The sequence below is a fragment of the Mirounga angustirostris genome, unplaced genomic scaffold (assembly GCF_029215605.1).
Source record: "Mirounga angustirostris isolate CCGP_5_RB_7025 unplaced genomic scaffold, mMirAng1.0.hap1 SCAF_10, whole genome shotgun sequence".
In the NCBI taxonomy this organism is placed as follows: Eukaryota; Metazoa; Chordata; class Mammalia; order Carnivora; family Phocidae; genus Mirounga; species Mirounga angustirostris.
In genome coordinates this window covers 116,200,619-116,219,508 of record NW_026991718.1, presented here as the reverse complement: position 1 = coordinate 116,219,508, position 18,890 = coordinate 116,200,619, and the positions used below count along the sequence as shown (strand labels likewise).

Below are 18,890 nucleotides of genomic sequence, written 5' to 3'. Positions count from 1 at the left end.
AGTAGACTCAGAGTACTAGGCAGGGAAGGAAGGTGCTGGAAAACCAACTTCCTTGCTTCCAGGATTCAGCCAACCTGTAAATGCATATGCGGGTAGTTACTTTTATTTTATTCTTAAGATTTTATTTATTTATTTATTTGAGAGAGAGCATGAGCAGAGGGAGAGGGAGAAGTAGATTCCCTGCTGAGCAGGGAGCCTGATGAGGGGCTCAGTCCCAGGACCCCGGTATCATGACCCCCAGCCGAAGGCAGAGCTCAACCAACTGAGCCACCCAGACACCCGCAGGCAGGTAGTTATTTTTATTTTATTTATTTGACAGAGAGGGAGCACAAGCAGGCAGAGCAGCAGGCAGAGGGAGAGGGAGAAACAGGCTCTCTGCTGAGCAGAGAGCCCAACGTGGGACTCGATCCCAGGACCTTGGGGTCATGATCTAAGCCAAAAGCAGACGCTTAACCGACTGAGCCACCCAGGCATCCCCAGATAGTTATTTTTAGATAAGCATTTTTATATTACGTACAGTGGTGTCTCTCTATAGCATTAGCATTGAAAGGAGGAACTAAACCAGTTACGTCATCATAATGTATTAGGTGCCTGCTGTGGGTAGAAAGCATACATCATCTCCAGTTCTTGGAGCACTGTCGTGAGGTGGTTTTTATGTTTTTTGTTTTACAGATGAGGAAGTTGAGAATCAGGTTTCATAACTTGCCATTGGGTAGAATTGCAGTTGCAAAACCCCACTCTTCCTGGATCCGTAGCCTGTTTTTTCCAACCTGGAAATGTCTAGAACTGAGAAGTTTTTAAAGAGTTGAGTTGTTCTTAAAGCTGAAGCTCTTTAACAGAACAGGTGTAACTTATTTTATAAGGGGCAGGTTCATAGCATCGTTACAGATTTCTTTTTTTTTTAGATTTTATTTATTTTTTTGACAGAGAGAGATATAGCGAGAGCAGGAACACAAGCAGGGGGAGCGGGACAGGGAGAAGCAGGCTTCCCGCCGAGCAGGGAGCCCGATGTGGGGCTCGATCCCAGGACCCTGGGATCATGACCTGAGCCGAAGGCAGACGCTTAACGACTGAGCCACCCAGGCGCCCTCGTTACAGATTTCTGAATCCCAGTGTCAAACACCTCTTGGTGTGACTATTTGGTACTTCATATATACAAGAGAATCAACCTAGTGATGTTAAAGAATCACTTGCTGTAGGTCCTTTACACAAAAAATAAGTCATTTTTGGATAAGTAGTGGCAGTCAAGTTTGGGTTTACTTGTTTTTAATTTTTTTTTTTTTAAAGATTATATTTATTTGACAGAGACACAGCGAGAGAGGGAACACAAGCAGAGGGAGTGGGAGAGGGAGAAGCAGGCTTCCCGCGGAGCAGAGAGCCTGATGCGGGGCTCGATCCCAGGACCCTGGGATCATGACCTGAGCCGAAGGCAGATGCTTAACAACTGAGCCATCCAGGCGTCCCTGTTTTTAATTTGATCTAAACTTCAGTTATGGTTTGGATCTAAGTTGAACCAGTTTAATTTGACTGTTGTTAATATCTGATAAAATTTACCTAGAAAGAGATCGTTTGAGAGAGTATGACAGTAAAATTCAAGGTAAAGAATTCCAGAAATAGAATACTTCTACTTAAAAGTATAGAAATGGGGTGCCTCAGTGGTTCAGTTGGTTAAGCGTCTGTCTTCAGCTCAGGTCATGATCCCAGGGTCCTGGGATCAAGTCCCACATTATGCTCCCTGCTTGGTGGGCAATCTGGTGGGGAATCTGCTTCTCCCTCTCCCCCAGCCCCCACTCATGCATGCATGCTCTTTCTCTCTCTCTCTCACAAAAATAAATAAAATCTTTAAAAAGAAAAAAAGTATAGAAGCATTGATTTTCACCAAATTGAGTACCTCTACCCCCCCCAAAAAAAAATTAAATATAAAAAAATTACAAGCTCAGGGTGCCTGGGTGGCTCAGTCGGTTGGGCATCTGACTTTTGATTTCAGCTGACCTTGTGATTTCAGGGTCCTTGGATTAAGCCCCACGTCAGGCTCCATGCTCAGTGGGGAGTCTACTTGGGATTCTCTCTCTCTCCCTTTGCCCCTCCCCATTGCACGCTCTCTGTTTCTCTCCCTCTAAAATAAATAAATAAATCTTTTAAAAAAATATACATACTCACTAAAAAATAAGAAAAAACAAAAAGTAAATCAAAATTACTTGTTATTTCAGTAGTGTTGCTATTTGGTATATATCCTTTATGATTTTTTCACACATAAATATACTTAGATATAAATGAAATTGAGCTTTAGAAATACAATTATGAATCAGTTTTTTAAAATTGAGGCTTAAAAATATTCTGGCAAGGGGGCACCTGGGTGGCTCAGTTGGTTAAGCGACTGCCTTCAGCTCAGGTCATGATCCCAGGGTTCTGGGATCGAGTCCCGCATCGGGCTCCCTGCTCTGCGGGGAGCCTGCTTCTCCCTCTCCCACTCCCCCTGCTTGTGTTCCCTCTCTCGCTGTGTCTCTGTCAAATAAATAAATAAAATCTTTAAAAAAAAAATATTCTGGCAGGGGTGCCTGGCTGCCTCGGTCAGAAGAACATCTGACTCTTGATCTCAGGGTCATGAGTTCAAGCCCCACATTGGGTGTAGAGATTACTTAGATAAATAAATATTTTTTAAAAAACAGTCTGACAAAAATTTGGTATTTTTGGTGAAGCCTTAATATAGTAACATGTTCTGGCCTTGTGAAATCTAAGTTTTAGTTCAATCCTGATATAGGTAGAACAGTGGTGAGTGTTTGTCACTGTCTGTCACATGTCTGTCACTGGTTTTAAATGTACAGGCGCTTTGTGCTCTAAAGAAGAAAAAACCATAGACCCTTTTTTTTCCCTCCTTCCGGCACCTATGAATGCTCTTCTACCACCATTCTTGTCTGTGTCTTTGTTAAAGGCTTATGTGATGTTCTGGAGACTGGGACCCCTGGGTCAGGAGTCTAGCAACAGGTTGATAGAAGGCGCAAGAGCTAGGAACTGTGATGTTAGAAGTCTAGAATGGCCTGGTTTGCCTGAAGGCATCCCAGAAACTATTGGGCATTCTTAGGAGACAAAACAGAACAGATCCAAAGCCAGCATTGTCACTAAATGGAAAAGCATCAGCATCAGCATTGGCATTGGTGTTGACCATTCGCATAACTGTGGCACCATATTACCTGAAGCCATTTAATCAGGGCTTCCTTCTGATCTCTGTCTTGCCTCAGAAAAATCTTTAAGGCATATTTGATGATGTCCCTGGGAAGTTATCTTAGAGTCGTCAACCAAGCTCACAGCTTCAGTCTAAACCACCTTTTCCCTCTGTTTTCTTTACCAATCAACTACGTGCTCCCCCCCCCCCCGCCAATAATTGAAACTATAATCAGAAGTTTACCATTTCTCAGGGCACCTTGCTGGCTCAGTCGGTGGAGCATATGACTCTTGATCTCAAGGTTGTGAGTTCAAGCTCCACGTTGGGCCTAGAGCTTACTTAAAAAAATGGCTTACTCTTGGTTCTTTGATCATCCTAAGTGACTTCATTGATATTTAGCTCCCCTGAGGCAAACGGCAGTTATAATTGGATGTAAGATGATGTGGGAAGGGGTGGTTAGAGGTGACATGATTAGGATTGATGAGAAGGGAGAAAAGAGCCTGCTGCCAGTTGAAACAATGGATCAGCCAGCTTTTTGTCCATTTATCTATGTCAGTGCTCCTTAATTCTCCTCTCCTTGTGAGACTGTTTAAAGGTTTAGAATTAGAGCTGAGACAGATGCTATAGCAGTATATATGATATATTGCTTTCAAAAATAACACTTATCTTGGGGCACCTGCCTGGCTCAGTCGGGAGAGCATGTGACTCTTGATCTTTGGGGTTGTGAGTTCAAGCCCCACGTTGGGTATAAAGATTACTTAAAAATAAAATCTTAAAAAATAAAAAAACACATATATCATCAGAAACAAATTTAGAAAATTCAGAAAAGTATAAAAATACAGGTTGCCTGTCATCCTACCTAGAGATAACCATATTTTATTATATTTATTTCCAGTTTTTACTTTTATGTTCTGGTTACTGAAAGAGTACATGCTCATAGTTGAATATTTGGAAAACACATAGAATTATAAAGAACTAGGAAATAAACTCATAATCCTGTAATCCAGGGACAACTATATTAATGTTTAGTGTTAGGTAGATTTGTGTATATATATGTAATTTTTATAAAAGTGATTTTTAAGTTTATATGGTTGTCGAGCTGGATGTACCCTTGTGTCCCCTTTTCTGACATAATATTAGAACACAGTCTCATTTCTATATCATATTATTTTTTTTCTATATCATTTTAAAACACTCAAACAAAATTGCTGATGGATGCCTATTATTTCCTCATTTGGCTATACCATACCTTAACTATTCCATTATTTTTGGAAATTAGATCACTTATAATATGTTCAGTTCACTGAACATTGTCATGCATAAATTTTATCCACACTTATTTCCTTAGGTGGATTCTTGGAATGAGTATATTTAGGGCTCTTGGCATATCTTATCAAATTGTCTTCCACTTCTACCAGAGGGGTACTCAATAAATATTAATGGAGAGTGAAAGCTGCTGTCTGCCAGGATATATCATTCTTGTAGAAGAGGCTAATAATACAGTGAATTCATAAGAATGGAGTTCTTGCTCCTAAAATAATCCAGGCATGGCCAAGGGCTGAGTAATTTCGTGCTAGCTGTTTAATTGCAGTAGCTATTTAGAGGACTGATTTATAGAACCCAACTGTGAGGATTGGTATTTAGTACTGCATTTCAAATGTATATATGTGACTGCCTCTTCTAAAGGGATCTAAACAGCTTTGAACTCTCTTTCCTTTTGAAAAGTTAAAAATTCCTTAAGTTTTTATTCCTGGTACCACTACTACAATTTACTGGGCAACATACCTGATGTCATGAAAAGCAAAAGCTACAACAGATAAAAAGACCTCAGGAATGTACATCTAATTGACACTGCATTGCATTAATCATTAAACAGCTCTAATCTCCTGCAGATCACTTGTTGAATGGGCATTGTTACAAAATAAGAATTACGGGAAATAAGTATCCTGAATGTTCTTTCCACAGAAAAGAGGTGTTTGGAGAGAGCTGGGATTCCGTTGGCTGCTACATTCTTTGTTAGAAAGCTTGACCAGCTCCATGTTCTTCCCTGGCCTTGAAGGATGTGAATATGGCCCCACTGCTTCCTTTATATACACTCCCCACCCTCAGGAAAGCTAGAATTATTGCTTGCCTACTCCACTTCTGCCTTGTGCTTTTCCTTTCTGGTGGCCTTTGTTCACATTTCCTCCCCTTGAGATGCCCTACCTTTTTTGGTTTGATTTCATCATAGTTGTTTGTGGGCATGGGCAAGGGGGAGGTGGATTTTAGTAAGTTCTAAGGATATAGGTGACTTTATTCTCATTGGGGGGAAAAAAGAATCTTACAGGAAAAACAGAGGTCCTTTTTATCAGCACCGCATTCTCATTTCCCTTTCCCCCTGTCACTAGAAGGTTTTATTTCCCTGACGAGCTCTGTCATGTCCCGGGCACAATGGCTGGCAACTTCCCCAAACCCACGTTCTTCAGTTTAGCAGCCTCATTACTTAAGATCTTTACCTGTAACTCTAGGGAAAAGTCCAGGGGTGGATTCTTGTTGGCTTAGTATGGGTCACGTGTACATTTTTGAACCACTCACTGTGGCCAGAGGGTAGGGTGTGTGAATTGGCCAGACCTGGACCCCCTCCTACCTGGGCTTTCCTACTTAGAGTGTTCTGGACTGTTGGAAGTGGGTTAAATAACCATTCATTCTTTTTCTTCTCATTGTTAACTAAGGCTATGTGAGGAAGATATTGGAGTTGGCTTTGAAGGAAGAAAAGATACGTGCTGACATATTGTAAAAGAGGCTTTCAGATTCAGAGCATGATTTGCGAGAAGTCCGAGAGTTGTGGGTGGTTGAAAAGTTAACAGTAGAAACAGTCTGCAAGAGTGTTGACTGAACTAGGCTGAAAGAGGTTAAGAGGTGTAGGAGGGAGAGAGCTGAAACTAGAGTCAGGGAAAGGTGTCATGGAACTTTCAAAAGGAAAAGATGATCTGTTGATAGGCAGAAGGCTGAGCAATCCTGGAGGCAGATTCTTTTACTATGGGAGTAAATGAGGTTATGCAAATGAACCTTATACCACTACAGGGTGGTAAGGTAGTAGAGGTATTCTATCAAAAATTCCTATATAATAACAAAAACTGTACCCAAGGCTCATAAGTAGTCTGCTTATTAGAAGCAGAATAAAATTTCATGCTAACAAAAATGTTAACATTTTCAAATGTTATAGAACTATTTCAGATTGACCAGGGCATGAAGTAATAAAAAATTAACTGAGTTCAGAGAGATAAGACAAGTCAGGTTGTGTAATTCTGGTAACAGCACATTTAGCTGAGGGAAGAGAACTCAGAAAAAAATAAAAATTTATTATAAAATAAATAGTCACTCAAACACCCAACTCTTGGTTTTGTTTCGGGTCGTGATCTCAGGGTCGTGAGATCGGGCCGAGTTGGGCCCGGCGCTCAGCGCAGAGTCTGCTCAAGATTTTCTGTGTGCCTCTCCCTCTGTCCCCCCCCCCCACCCCCACCCCACTCCTCCCTCTCTTTCTCTCAAATAAATGAATCTTCAAAAAAAATAATGGTAGGGGTGCCTGGGTGGCTCAGTCGTTAAGCGTCTGCCTTCGGCTCAGGTCATGATCCCAGGGTCCTGGGATCGAGCCCCGCATCAGGCTCCCTGCTCCGCGGGAAGCCTGCTTCTCCCTCTCCCACTCCCCCTGCTTGTGTTCCCTCTCTCGCTGTGTCTCTCTCTGTTAAATAAATAAATAAAATATTTAAAAAATAATAATAATAATGGCAATATCCTAAACTCTTAAGTTCTTTTTTTTGTTTTTAACTCCAGTTAACACAGTGTTTTATTAGTTTCAGGTGTACAATAAAGTGATTCAACAATTCCATACATCACTGGGTGTTCATTACAAGTGCACTCCTTAATCCCCATCACCTGTTTAACCCATCCCCCACACCCCCCCCCACATCCCCATAAACTTTTAAATTCTTTAAAAGGCTTTCTGATTGAAAGTTCCATCTTTGATTAAGAGGGAGAGGCAGTCCAGGATGAAGAGGGGACCAATATGATTTCAGGTCATTTTATAGCTTGGAGAATAAAGAGATCATGTTCAAGAAGTACGTAGCCTTGGAGATGTAAATAATCAGACTGCTGGGAAAGATCTATGACCAGAGCCTGTTAGACACTCCGTGGGCTTTGCCCCGTGAGCACAGGCTCTCATTGTGTAGTCACACTCTTTAGAATGCTGGGGTGAAGGGTGGGGTAATTGGAAAAACAACCTGTGAAGCAGAAAGGTGGGAGCAGCATCACCCCTGCAATTGCCTGACCATAGCCAGAGTCTCTGTACACTCATCTCCAGATGGAGAATTGTTCCAGCTATTCAAACACAGAGTCACAAAGGATATATTTCCGAGTCCACGTGGAGGTGAGTGTCTCCTTTCTTTTCATATTTTTTATTCCACTAAGAACATTTACATTCACATACTTTGAAAATGAAGAGAAACTATGTGAGACACTGACAAACAAGTGTTGCTCGAAATAGGGCAACGAGATTGACAAACAGGGCCCAGGACTCTTGGCCCATGAATACTTTGGTCGTTATACAATTTGAGGGCTTGTAATGGGAGGTAGGGGCTGAGATCTCCCTAAAAAGGTTGAAATCTTGTAGGGATCCAGTTTTATGGATCCAGAAACTATGAATTTCTCCAGATTATGAGATGATGACAGAGTAGTTACTTTGCCTTGTTCCCTCATCTACTTATACAGTGTTTTGGTTTGTTTTTTTGTTTTTTACCCCATTTGTTATATCGCCCTTTTCATCATCCTTCTCCTGAACTTCCCTGACAGCTTACTATCCCCCACCCCATTCCACACCTCCCCCCCACATGCTCTCTTCATAAATTACCTGGCCTTGGGAGGTCCTGCTAGCCTTAGGGCCAAGCGTTAACTGTATTTCCCCCTCCATCCTCGGTAGCAGAGCTAAGGCCAAGCTGGAGTATTTTAGTAAAACTACTGAAGGTTTGTATATGACAGAATGAAGACTTCCGCAACCTGATTGTGAAGCTGACAGATTGTTGCACATTCTCTTCAACTTGGGTTCTCTTGTAGTGTCACCCATCTCGCAGAAGCCAGCTTCTCCCTCTTTATACCTTTTCTCTCTCAAGAAGTAAAACATGGAGGAAGGGGGGATGGTAGTAAAACATGAGCGAGTTCCCTTTCTGAATCTGTCACCTCCCAAAAGGAAACAAAGTCTCAAAGTTAGGGTACATTCCTTCTCCAGGTTTTTATACTTTAAATCTATGTATGTAAACATACAATCTATATTATATAGTGTTGCTTTTTAAAAAATCTGCATTGGGGCGTGTGGGTGGCTCAGTGGTTCAGCGTCTGCCTTCAGCTCAGGTCATGATCCCAGCGTTCTGGGATCGAGCACTGCACCCCTCCCCCCCCAAACAGGCTCTCTGCTCAGCAGGAAGCCTGCTTCTCCCCCTCTCACTCCCCTTGCTTGAGTGCCTTCTCTCGCTCTCTCTCTGTCAAATAAATAAATAAAATCTTTAAAAATAAATAATCTGCATTAAGTGGTATATACATACCTTTCTGCATTTCTACTTAGCGTTATGTTTTCAAGATTTTCTGTGTATTAATGCTTCTAGTTTAGTTCATTGATTTTAATCTGTATATCGTTATATGAATATATCATAATTTATCAGTTTTCCTACTGATGAATATTTAGGCTATTTCCAATTTTTTTGACATTATAAATAAGGCTGCAATGTACCCCTTTGTGTATATCTTTTTGTATGTATAACCATGTTTGAGAATTTCTTTAGCTTACACCTAAAAGTAAAACTGCTATAGGGTAGAGACCTCTTAACTTTACTAGATATTACAGAATTATTCTCCAGAGTAGTTGCTCCAGTTTGCTTGCCTGCCAACAGTGTATGAGAGTTCGTTCTTCTCTGTATATTGGTCAGCACTTGGTGTTATCTGGCTTTAAAAGTTTTGCCATTCTGACGTATGTGAAATGGCATCTCATTAAATTTAATTTGCACTTTCCTGACTACTAATAGAGTTAATGTCTTTCTCCTCAATTTTCTATCACAGTTTCCTATTTCTTTCATAGCACTTACCACATACTATTATTATGGATTGGTTGATTTGTGTGTTCATTGCCTGCCATCCTCTCTAGGACGTAATCTCTGTGAGAACAGGGATCACAACTCTCCTGTTCACTGTTTTATCCCCAGACCTCAATCCAGGGTCTGGTAGTAGGGATTCAATAAATAGTTGTTTAATGAAGGAACCTGCTAGTGGGAGTGGCAGGGGTGTTCCTTGGTAGGTCTGCTATTACTACAAGAGAAATGCTTGTACAGTAACTGGAATTTATTTCTTTATATTCCTCCCATCCAAACACTATACTTTATTTCATAACCAGTTCAAAGTATCTGATTCTTTCCTTCATTTCTTATACCCTCTTTCCAAGCCTTTTGAATAGGCTTGAATAGAATGTAGCAGAAATAGAGAATCATAGAAATAGCCACTCATGGTTTGATTTGATAGAGATTATGTGCTCTAGCCTGGGGCCTATGATTTGAAATACACTGATATTGAATTAGCCTATGATTATTTTGTGCCCCACATCAGAGAAGAAACCAAAGTTCTGATGAGGTTCATTATTAGATAGGAAATTAAGTTGGAAGCCCTTTGCCTTTGTTGGGATTCTTATTTATTTATTTATTTATTTATTTATTTATTTATTTATTTATCTGAGAGAGAGAGTGGGAGACAGCATGAGAGGGGGAGGGGCAGAGGGAGAAGCAGACTCCCCGCTGAGCAGGGAGTCCGACGCGGGACTCGATCCCGGGACTCCAGGATCATGACCTGAGCCGAAGGCAGTTGCTTAACCAACTGAGCCACCCAGGCGCCCCTGTTGGGGTTCTTATTAAAAGAATTAATCTTGGGGCACCTGGGTGGCTCAGTCGTTAAGTGTCTGCCTTCGGCTCAGGTCATTATCCCGGGGTCCTGGGATCGAGTCCCACATCGGGCTCCCTGCTCAGCGGGAAGCCTGCTTCTCCCTCTCCCACTCCCCCTGCTTGTGTTCCTGCTCTCTCTGTGTCTCTCTCTATCAAATAAATCAAATCTTTAAAAAAATAAATAAATAAAAATAAAAGAATTAATCTTATCCTAACTACTATCAGACTCTCTGAGATAGGCAGGACTTCATCAGTAGAGATTCACTAGGCTAGGCATGGTAATTTTTTATTTTTGAGAAATCTAGACATTGACGAGGACTAGAATAAATCTCAGTGACTTTTTTACAGTTCCCTTTTTTTCTACTGTCACCTTAGTGCTGGTACCAGCAGCTCCAATTGCATCTTGTTCCAACTTTATTTAGTTCCTGAGTTCTGTTCTTTTTTTTTTTTTTTTTTTTAAGATTTTATTTATTTGACAGAGATACAGCGAGAGAAGGAACACAAGCAGGGGGAGTGGGAGAAGGAGAAGCAGGCTTCCCGCGGAGCAGGGAGCCCGATGCAGGGCTCAATCCCAGGACCCTGGGACCATGACCTGAGCCGAAGGCAGACGCTTAATGACTGAGCCACCCAGGTGCCCCATAGTTCCTGAGTTTTGTTCTGACTACATCTTAAACTACTCATTGCCTTGATTAGGGTTCTTTGAGGGAGCAGGGAACAAGCCCACCCAAGCTAGCTTAAACCAGACACAGTCCAGGAATGTCTCAGAAAGTAAGAGCACAGACAGCTAGAACCAAGAATTAGAGCAGTGGAAATGTCTACTAAAAGCTCCCAAGTGGAGTGCCTGGGTGGCTCAGTTGGTTAAGCATCCAACTCTTGATCTCAACTCAGGTCTTGATTTCAGGGTTGTGAGTTCAAGCCCCCTCCACGCCCAGTGTGGAGCCTACTTAAAAATTAAAAATAAAAACAAAATAAATAAAAGCTCCCAAGTTTGCTTCTCTTTTCAAGAGAAAACCAAGCCAAGGATAAAATCTTAGTCCCAATTACAAATTCTCAGGGAAGGATGCATGCTCAGCATGGACCAGATGCCTGCCTGTCTCCAAAAAGCCATGACCATAAGGTTACTTCTACAAACATGGCAGCCAAGAGCCACTCCTGTAATGTATGGATGACACAGGAGGGCAGCTGCCAGAGGGGAAGAGATGTTAGGCAGAGGCACCCATAGATGTCTACTGAATTTATCAGTTGCCGGACATTAGTTTAGAGGCTCTGAAACCTAGCAACTCCTTCATATCTTCTGCTTCCTTAACTTTTCTTGCCCCAAGTCTTACCTGGCTCCTTACCCAGCTTGCTGTTCTCCTTTCCATAGCCACTTGCAAGTGTATTCTTAACAGATCCCTGACTGCCCTCACTTAAGAGATGAACTTTGCAGATGAGAAGGTATATTTTTTTCCCTCGTTTGTTTATCTGGAAGGAATTAGAAAGTGGGAATATTCTGTATACTCTAACATCTCTCTGGTATGGCTTATAGTCCACTGATGTGTCCTGTCCCAGCAAGTGGGAAATAGCAGTAATTAGGTATTGTGGAACTTAAGCCACCTGGGAAGTCCATTCTGCCTTTGCTGAGACCATACATTCTCTTGTTACAGGAACATGACATAGAAACAACTCACGGTGTGGTCCATGTCACCATCAGAGGCCTACCAAAAGGAAACAGACCAGTTATTCTGACATACCATGACATTGGCCTCAATCGTATGTATTTGATTTTATACTTTCCCTTTTTATCTTAATACATGATCTTTGTGTATTTATTTTTAAAAAGAAGAAATCCCAGTATTCTAACAGAGCACAGGTGTTTTTCTCTGTGTCTTACCCTGCCCTCCTCATAGCTACACGTGTTAATGGCAGGATTAAGGTGTCTGGGAACTGTTCAGGAGAATGTGTTTGGGGGATACTGGAATTATATCTCATCTTTGTGTCTTAACTGCTAAAGGATGAACTGGTTAAGAGAGCAGAACTGAGGGGCACCTGGCTGGCTCATCGGCAGAGCATGCAGCTCTTTTTTTTTTTTTTTTAATTTTATTTATTTATTGGACAGAGAGAAAGAGAGAGCGAGAGCGAGCGCACAAGTAGGCAGAGCGGCAGGCAGAGGGAGAGGTAGAAGCAGACTCCCCGCAGAGCAGGGAGCCCGATGCGGGGCTCGATCCCAGGATCCTGGGATCATGACCTGAGCCAAAGGCAGACGCTTAACCAACTGAGCCACCCAGGCGCCCCATAGAGCATGCAGCTCTTGATCTTGGGGTTGTGAGTTTGAGCCCCACGTTAGGCATAGAGATTACTTAAAAAAATAGTGTGTCTCTTTAAAAAAAAAAAAAAGAACTGAAATCAGTTCTTAAATCTATACTTCTTTGGTTTTTTTTCATATTTCAAGTTAGAAAATCCAGAGTTTGAACTTAACTTTGTTGTGAGCTCTTCGTGAATTAGTAAAAGTATTCTTGCTATGGTCTGTCATCAGTGATTTTAAGTGGACTCTTCTAGATGGTAGTATAAGATTCTGGCCCTAGCCCTAGGCTCAGAGTCTATACTTGTGTTTTGTCCCATGCTTCTCTAGCTTTCAAACGTGGCCTACATTTGAGGCTACAGTCTAGTGCTGGAGCTTTTGTAGCCTCTTTTGCATGAGAAGTGATTTAAGTAGTTATACTAATAGGGTAGAAATCGAAGCAACAGCCCCTCTCTACACCCCAGCAATTTTGCCAAGAGACCGTCTTCACATGGTGAATCTAAGCAGCCCAGGATATTTATTCTAGCCAGGTTCCTGGAATATAGTCAGCATCTCTGTGTCAGATGGAAGAATAAGGTACATGAGAAATGATAGCATTATGGGTGCAAGATTATTTCGTGCAATACCAGAATTGGTTTCCATTTTGGGGACATTGTGTAGAATCGAAAATTCAGTGTTGTTTTCAGGTCATTGAGATGTCTGGTATTCAGCCTTTAGGGCAGCTTAAATCACATTGTTCAGACACCTCATTTTAGTGGAACAGGGATTAAAAGGGAGTAAAAGCGGGGGAAGGAGAGTGAAAGAGGATGACGTTAGGAATTAATTGAGTCAAGGAAAACTGGAGAGAAAGAGAGGACTTTTATGTACAGTCTGTTGAAAATTGGGGAGAGACAGAGAACCTGTGACTTATGGGTATTTTTACTCTTACAGATAAATCCTGTTTCAATGCATTCTTTAACTTTGAAGATATGCAAGAGATCACCCAGCACTTTGCTGTCTGTCATGTGGATGCCCCAGGCCAGCAGGAGGGTGCACCCTCTTTCCCAACAGGGTAAGGCCACTAGCAAGATCTTCTGAAAGGCATGCATTCAGAAGAGCAAATGATTGAGCTCCAGTGGGAGAAGTAGCATTGATTTTAGCATAGCGCAGGGGTTATACTTATCAACCAACTACCCTCCCTGTTTCTCTCCTTGCTCTGAGAGGACTGTCATGTACATGTACAGTCTGTTGAGGAAAACTGCATGTTTTCCTATATCCAGGAATGGTTCTCCATAGATGGGACTCTGTCTCCCTGTAATTGCAAGGCTTAAGTGTCTGAAACACCCACTTCTCACTGTCTTTTATCTGTCTCCTTCATCATCTTTTTAAAATCTGTCATTTCTGTGTCCCTCCCTGAAACTTCCAACTACCTAGGTCCAAACTCCAATCCCTCTGAGCTTCCTGAGAGCACCTCCCCAACCTTACCTCCCAATCTGGTGACAGGAATTTGAATATTTTGTAACCATTTATTCTGAGAAGCTGCCCTGTCAGCTAGAGATGCATTTTGAGTGGACTTGGAGCTCTTGGCCTCATCCTAAACCTGCTTTGCATGGTGGAGCCACAGTCTCCCTCACTCTTCCCTGGACATTGTAATTACTGAGAAAGCACAAGCTGTGGAATGCTGGGTTTTTTCCCCTTTCCCTTGGCTCCTCTCCAGAGCTGCCTCTGCCAGTGACTGTTGTGAAATAGACCATTGCAGATGAGTAAGAGCTAACACTTACATGGGACTTGATAACATTCCTCACACTGCTTTAAATGCTTCACATTTATTAAGTCATTTAACCCTCACAGACCTATGGGACAGGTTTACTATTATTCCTATTTTACAAATGAAGAAACTGAGGCCTAGAGATAATTAAGTAATTTGGCCAAGATTACATAACAAATAAGTAGCAGAGCTGGAATTTTTAACTTAGGCAGTCTGGCTCCAGAAGCCATGTTACTGACTATGTCCAGGCTGTTCTGTCTCTCAGATGCAAATTGGCCAGTGACCAGCGTATAGCCACCAAGATTTAGATTCAGTTCCTTTTTTCTGTTTTGTGCACAAATGGCTCAAGAGCACTCCATTGCTTAAAAAATGTTTCAAGCAGAGGCAGGCTGACTCCCCTGTCAGATAGAGTAAATCCTGCCTCATATATAGAGATTGTCTTAAGATCTCTTTCCATCTCGTATGTTGACTAACATAACATAATAAAATAAAATTTAAAAAAAGATCTCTTTCCATCTCTGCTTCTGTAATCTCTATGGATGCTCCCTTCTTTTCTTGGATTCCTAGTCTGAATCAGTTCCTGGGCTTGCTTGACCATCTTAGGATCCAGTGGTTCATACCATACACCAGATTCAAAAGCAGTAAGGTAACCGTGTTATCTTATGCTTGAGTAAAGCAGATCAGCACTCATGATGAGGAGTCCAGGATTTGTGACTAGGTGGTTAGGCCCAGTAAGGCTTTGTTTATTCTTGCCTTTAGCTGCCTGAATATAAGCCACAGACCAAGAGCCACTTCTTCAGTTGACATACTGCTGGAAGTTTGCTGAGCCTCAATCCCAGTTAAAGTGATTATTAGGGATTTGGAAATACCCTGGGAAAGAGCCATATTACCTTTTTTTTTTCAAATGGCTTCCTCTGGTCCCAGAAACTGCCCTTTAGAATGTGGAGGCACATGGATTCTTCTCCTCCTTAGCATGGAAGTCGTAGAGAGTTGCACAACTTGTCACAGTCATTTCCACACATTATCTCCTTTCAGCCTTTGGTAAAAGAGAATGCTTTTATCTAAGAATCCCATACTCTTCTAGCTGTTCTTGTGATTGGGAAATGTGGGTGCATCCTAAGTCAGGAGATATCCTTTTGAATTTCAGGTACCAGTACCCCACAATGGATGAGTTGGCTGAAATGCTGCCGCCTGTTCTTACCCACTTAAGGTAGGTTCATTCTTTTATTGACTTTCTACCATTTGTTTGATCTAGGGGCTATGCTGGTGAGCAAACGGAATTAGTCACTGTCCTTGTGGAGCTTACATCTTAGTGGGAGGAATAATTAACAACAAATAAGAAAACAATCACAACTAAAGTGCTATAAGAGAAGTCAGTGAGGGTGATGTTAGAGAAGGGTCAGGTTCACAAAGATAAGGCTAGCTGGGCAGTGCCTCTCTAAGAAGTTGTCATCTAGGCTGAGACCTAGACAGAGAGCCAGGGCAAGGTGGTTCCAGACAAAAGGAATAATATTTCCAGAAGTCCTAGACCAAATGAGCAAGTAGGAGGAAAGCACAGAGTGAAATTTGAGAAACAGGCAAGGACCAAATTACATAGTCTCACAGATCAGGTAAGAATTTAGGATTTTATTCAAAAGATATAGATATATAGAAGGGTTTTAAGCAGGGGATTGATACCCAGTTTCGTCTTTTATTTATTTATTTATTTATTTTAGTTTCAGGTGTAGAATTTAAAAATGGGTTGGATAAGAATGTGCATTAAGGGGCACCTGGGTGGCTCAGTCGTTAAGCGTCTGCCTTTGGCTCAGGTCATGATCCCAGGGTCCTGGGATTGAGCCCCACGTCAGGCTCTCTGCTCAGCGGGAAGCCTGCTTCTCCCTCTGCCTCTCCCCCTGCTTGTGCTCTCTCTCTCTGTCAAATAAATAAATAAAATCTTTAAAAAAAAAAAAAAAGAATGTGCATTAATTTTACATTTTTTTTTATTTTTATTTTTTTTTTAAGATTTTATTTATTTATTCATGAGAGAGAGGAAGAGAGAGAGAGGCAGAGGGAGAAGCAGGCTCCCAAGGAGCAGGAAGCCCGATGCGGGACTCGATCCCAGGACCCTGAGATCATGACCTGAGCCGAAGGCAGACGCTTAACCATCTGAGCCACCCAGGCGCCCCAATTTAGTCTTTTAAAATGATCACTCTGTGTATAAAAGTTGCCTTTCAGTAAAGCCTGTTTACTTTTTTAGTTTATTTTTTATTTTTTTAAAGATCTGTTTATTTATTTTGGGGGGTGGGCAGAGGGAGAGGGAGAGAGAATCCACAAGCAGACTCCCTGGCAAAGCATGGAGCCAGAAGCAGGACTTGATCCCAAGACCCTGAGATCACTACCTGAGCCTGAACCAAGTGTCAGACACTTAACTGACTGTGCCACCCAGGCACCCCAAGCTGTTTATATTCTTAAAAAGGATCACTCTAGCTATGGAGAGAATGGGTTGGAGAGGAGTATAAGAGAAAAAGCAGGGAGACCTTTAAACTATTACAGCAGTCAGGCAAGAGGTAATGCTAGCCTGGGCAATGGATGCCCTCAGCGGAATGCAATGAAGTAGATGGAGATAGGAAGGAAGTATTTTGGAGTTAGACTCTATAGGACTTGCTGTTGGATTGGACATGGAGGTATTAGGAGAGGGAACTGTTAGAATGACTCCCAGGTTTTAGTCCTATTTCATTTAATCCTTAAAATCAACTTAGAAGTAGGGGTGCCTGTGTGGCTCAGTTAAGCATCTGCCTTCGGCTCAGGTCATGATCTCAGGGTCCTGGGATCAAGCCCCGAGTTGGGCTCCCTGCTCAGCGGGGAGCCTGTTTCTCCCTCTCCTCCCCACTCATGCTCTCTGTCGCTATCTCTCTCTCTCTCAATTAAATAAAATAAAATCTTTAAAAAAAAAAATCAACTTAGAAGTAAGTAGTTGTATCCTTTTGTAGATTGGGAACTGAGGTTCAGAATTAGAGAAACTTGACCAAATTCCAGAATCCAGTAAGCATCAGAGCCAGATTTGGGAACCCACTTGTATTTTTTCCATTATGCTGTGTCACCTCCAAATGAGTTAACCTTATCAGTTTTGTTTATATCCCCTTTCATAGTCTGAAGAGCATCATTGGGATTGGAGTTGGAGCTGGAGCTTACATCCTCAGCAGATTTGCAGTAAGTACATAAAGGATTACTCTCAATACCCTTGAGGTACACTGCCTAGGTCACAGCTCTACTTCTCTGTTAGTTACCAGGTACTACTGTGGGTCTTATTTAAGTTTTCCTAAAAATTCTATGAACAGCAGATAGAGGTTTATATGTAAAGCCCGGTTTTGTATTTATAGTACCTGAAAAACCACAAATGAGGGCATTACATCAATAAAAGGTAATTCTTAGAGAGGACTTAAGGAATTTTGTGCAGCCATTAAAATTTTGTAAGAAGAGCTCATAATGATATGTGATTCATGTATACTATAACGTTAACAAAGAAGTTAGAATAGAGATCCACATAGTTTGTCACAGGCATAGGAAAGGACTGGAAGGAGATATACCAAAATATTAACAGGGATTGATGTTATGTGGTTAGGTAATACGAGGTTTTATTTCCTAATTTTTATAATTTCTATTTATCAGATTCTCTATAGTGAGTATAATCAGTGTAATCAGAGGGAAGGAAAGTAAACTAGAGTTTTGAGTGTACATAGAAATGTTTGTATTGATTTCTTTTTTTTAACTCTTTTTTTTTTTTTTAAGATTTTATTTATTTATTTGAGAGAGAGAGAATGAGAGACAGACTCGATCCTGGGACTCCAGGATCATGACCTGAGCCGAAGGCAGTCGCTTAACCAACTGAGCCACCCAGGCGCCCCTGTATTGATTTCTATTTAAGAAATAGAAATGAAGAAATTTTTTCAGATGCCTCCTGAGTGATAGACAGCCTTCTGGGGTGGGGTGGTATCACCCATTCAGTGGTTTCTGAAAAAAAATAGTAAGAAGCTCCTTTTGGGGACAAGGGCATAGGAGTGTGAAATTCGCCAGTCTAAGCCTCAGCAGCCCCTTATGCCAGGTACTTACAAGGGTAGTTTCCCAGCAGGGAAGACCCACCATGAGCTAAACTGCAGAGATGCCAGGTTCCTTCCTCTGCTGCAGAAATAAATACCATGTCTCCTCCCAGATCCTTGCAAGGCAAGATCATTTGATAGCACTTTAAGGAACTGGTTTTCCAGTTGCTAAGTCAGTCTTAAAGAGCAATTTTTCCAAATATTCTTCCTAGCACCTCTCTGAAGTGTTACTTTCAAATCTGAGGCATTATGGCATAATGCATAAGAAGTGATTAACCATGCTCCAATTTTTTTAAAAGAATGCTGGGAGTGGAACTTTAAAACGTTGTCTTTGTCTCCTATTTCAGCTCAGTCATCCAGAGCTCGTGGAAGGCCTTGTGCTCATTAACGTTGACCCTTGTGCTAAAGGCTGGATTGACTGGGCAGCTTCCAAAGTAAGCACCAGATGGTATTCATTGGCTCATCTTGGTCCCTTCTCAAAATGTCCTACTTTTATTTTTATTTTTTCATTGAAGTATATCCAGATAAAGGCAAAAACTTTTAAGTGTACAGCTTGATGAATGTAATTACATATGCAATTGCCACTCAGTCAATATATAGACTATTTCCACCTCCGAGGATTCCCTTGGGCCTTTTCTTTAATTAATACTTCCTCTCCTTCCCAGATAGA

At 41.6% G+C, this 18,890-nt stretch overlaps 1 protein-coding gene and 1 long non-coding RNA gene across 5 annotated transcripts in view; one reads left to right on the top strand and one right to left on the bottom strand.

Annotated features, from left to right (window-relative positions):
- Positions 1 to 18,890, bottom strand: part of LOC135361807 (uncharacterized) — a 76,387-nt gene that overhangs the window by 24,026 nt on the left and 33,471 nt on the right. The gene's annotated exons all lie outside the window — the stretch shown is intronic.
- Positions 1 to 18,890, top strand: part of NDRG3 (NDRG family member 3) — a 75,334-nt gene that overhangs the window by 29,018 nt on the left and 27,426 nt on the right. For 2 of the 4 annotated variants that reach the window (XM_045885726.3, XM_045885725.3), the window contains 5 exons: positions 11,763 to 11,868; positions 13,328 to 13,448; positions 15,292 to 15,354; positions 17,273 to 17,333; positions 18,568 to 18,654. In XM_045885726.3, coding sequence (XP_045741682.1) covers positions 11,763 to 11,868; positions 13,328 to 13,448; positions 15,292 to 15,354; positions 17,273 to 17,333; positions 18,568 to 18,654 — 438 coding nt within the window. Of the gene's footprint in view, positions 1 to 7,502; positions 7,569 to 11,762; positions 11,869 to 13,327; positions 13,449 to 15,291; positions 15,355 to 17,272; positions 17,334 to 18,567; positions 18,655 to 18,890 lie in introns of all 4 variants that reach the window. The other 2 variants (XM_064573130.1, XM_064573131.1) reach the window with 2 other exon arrangements.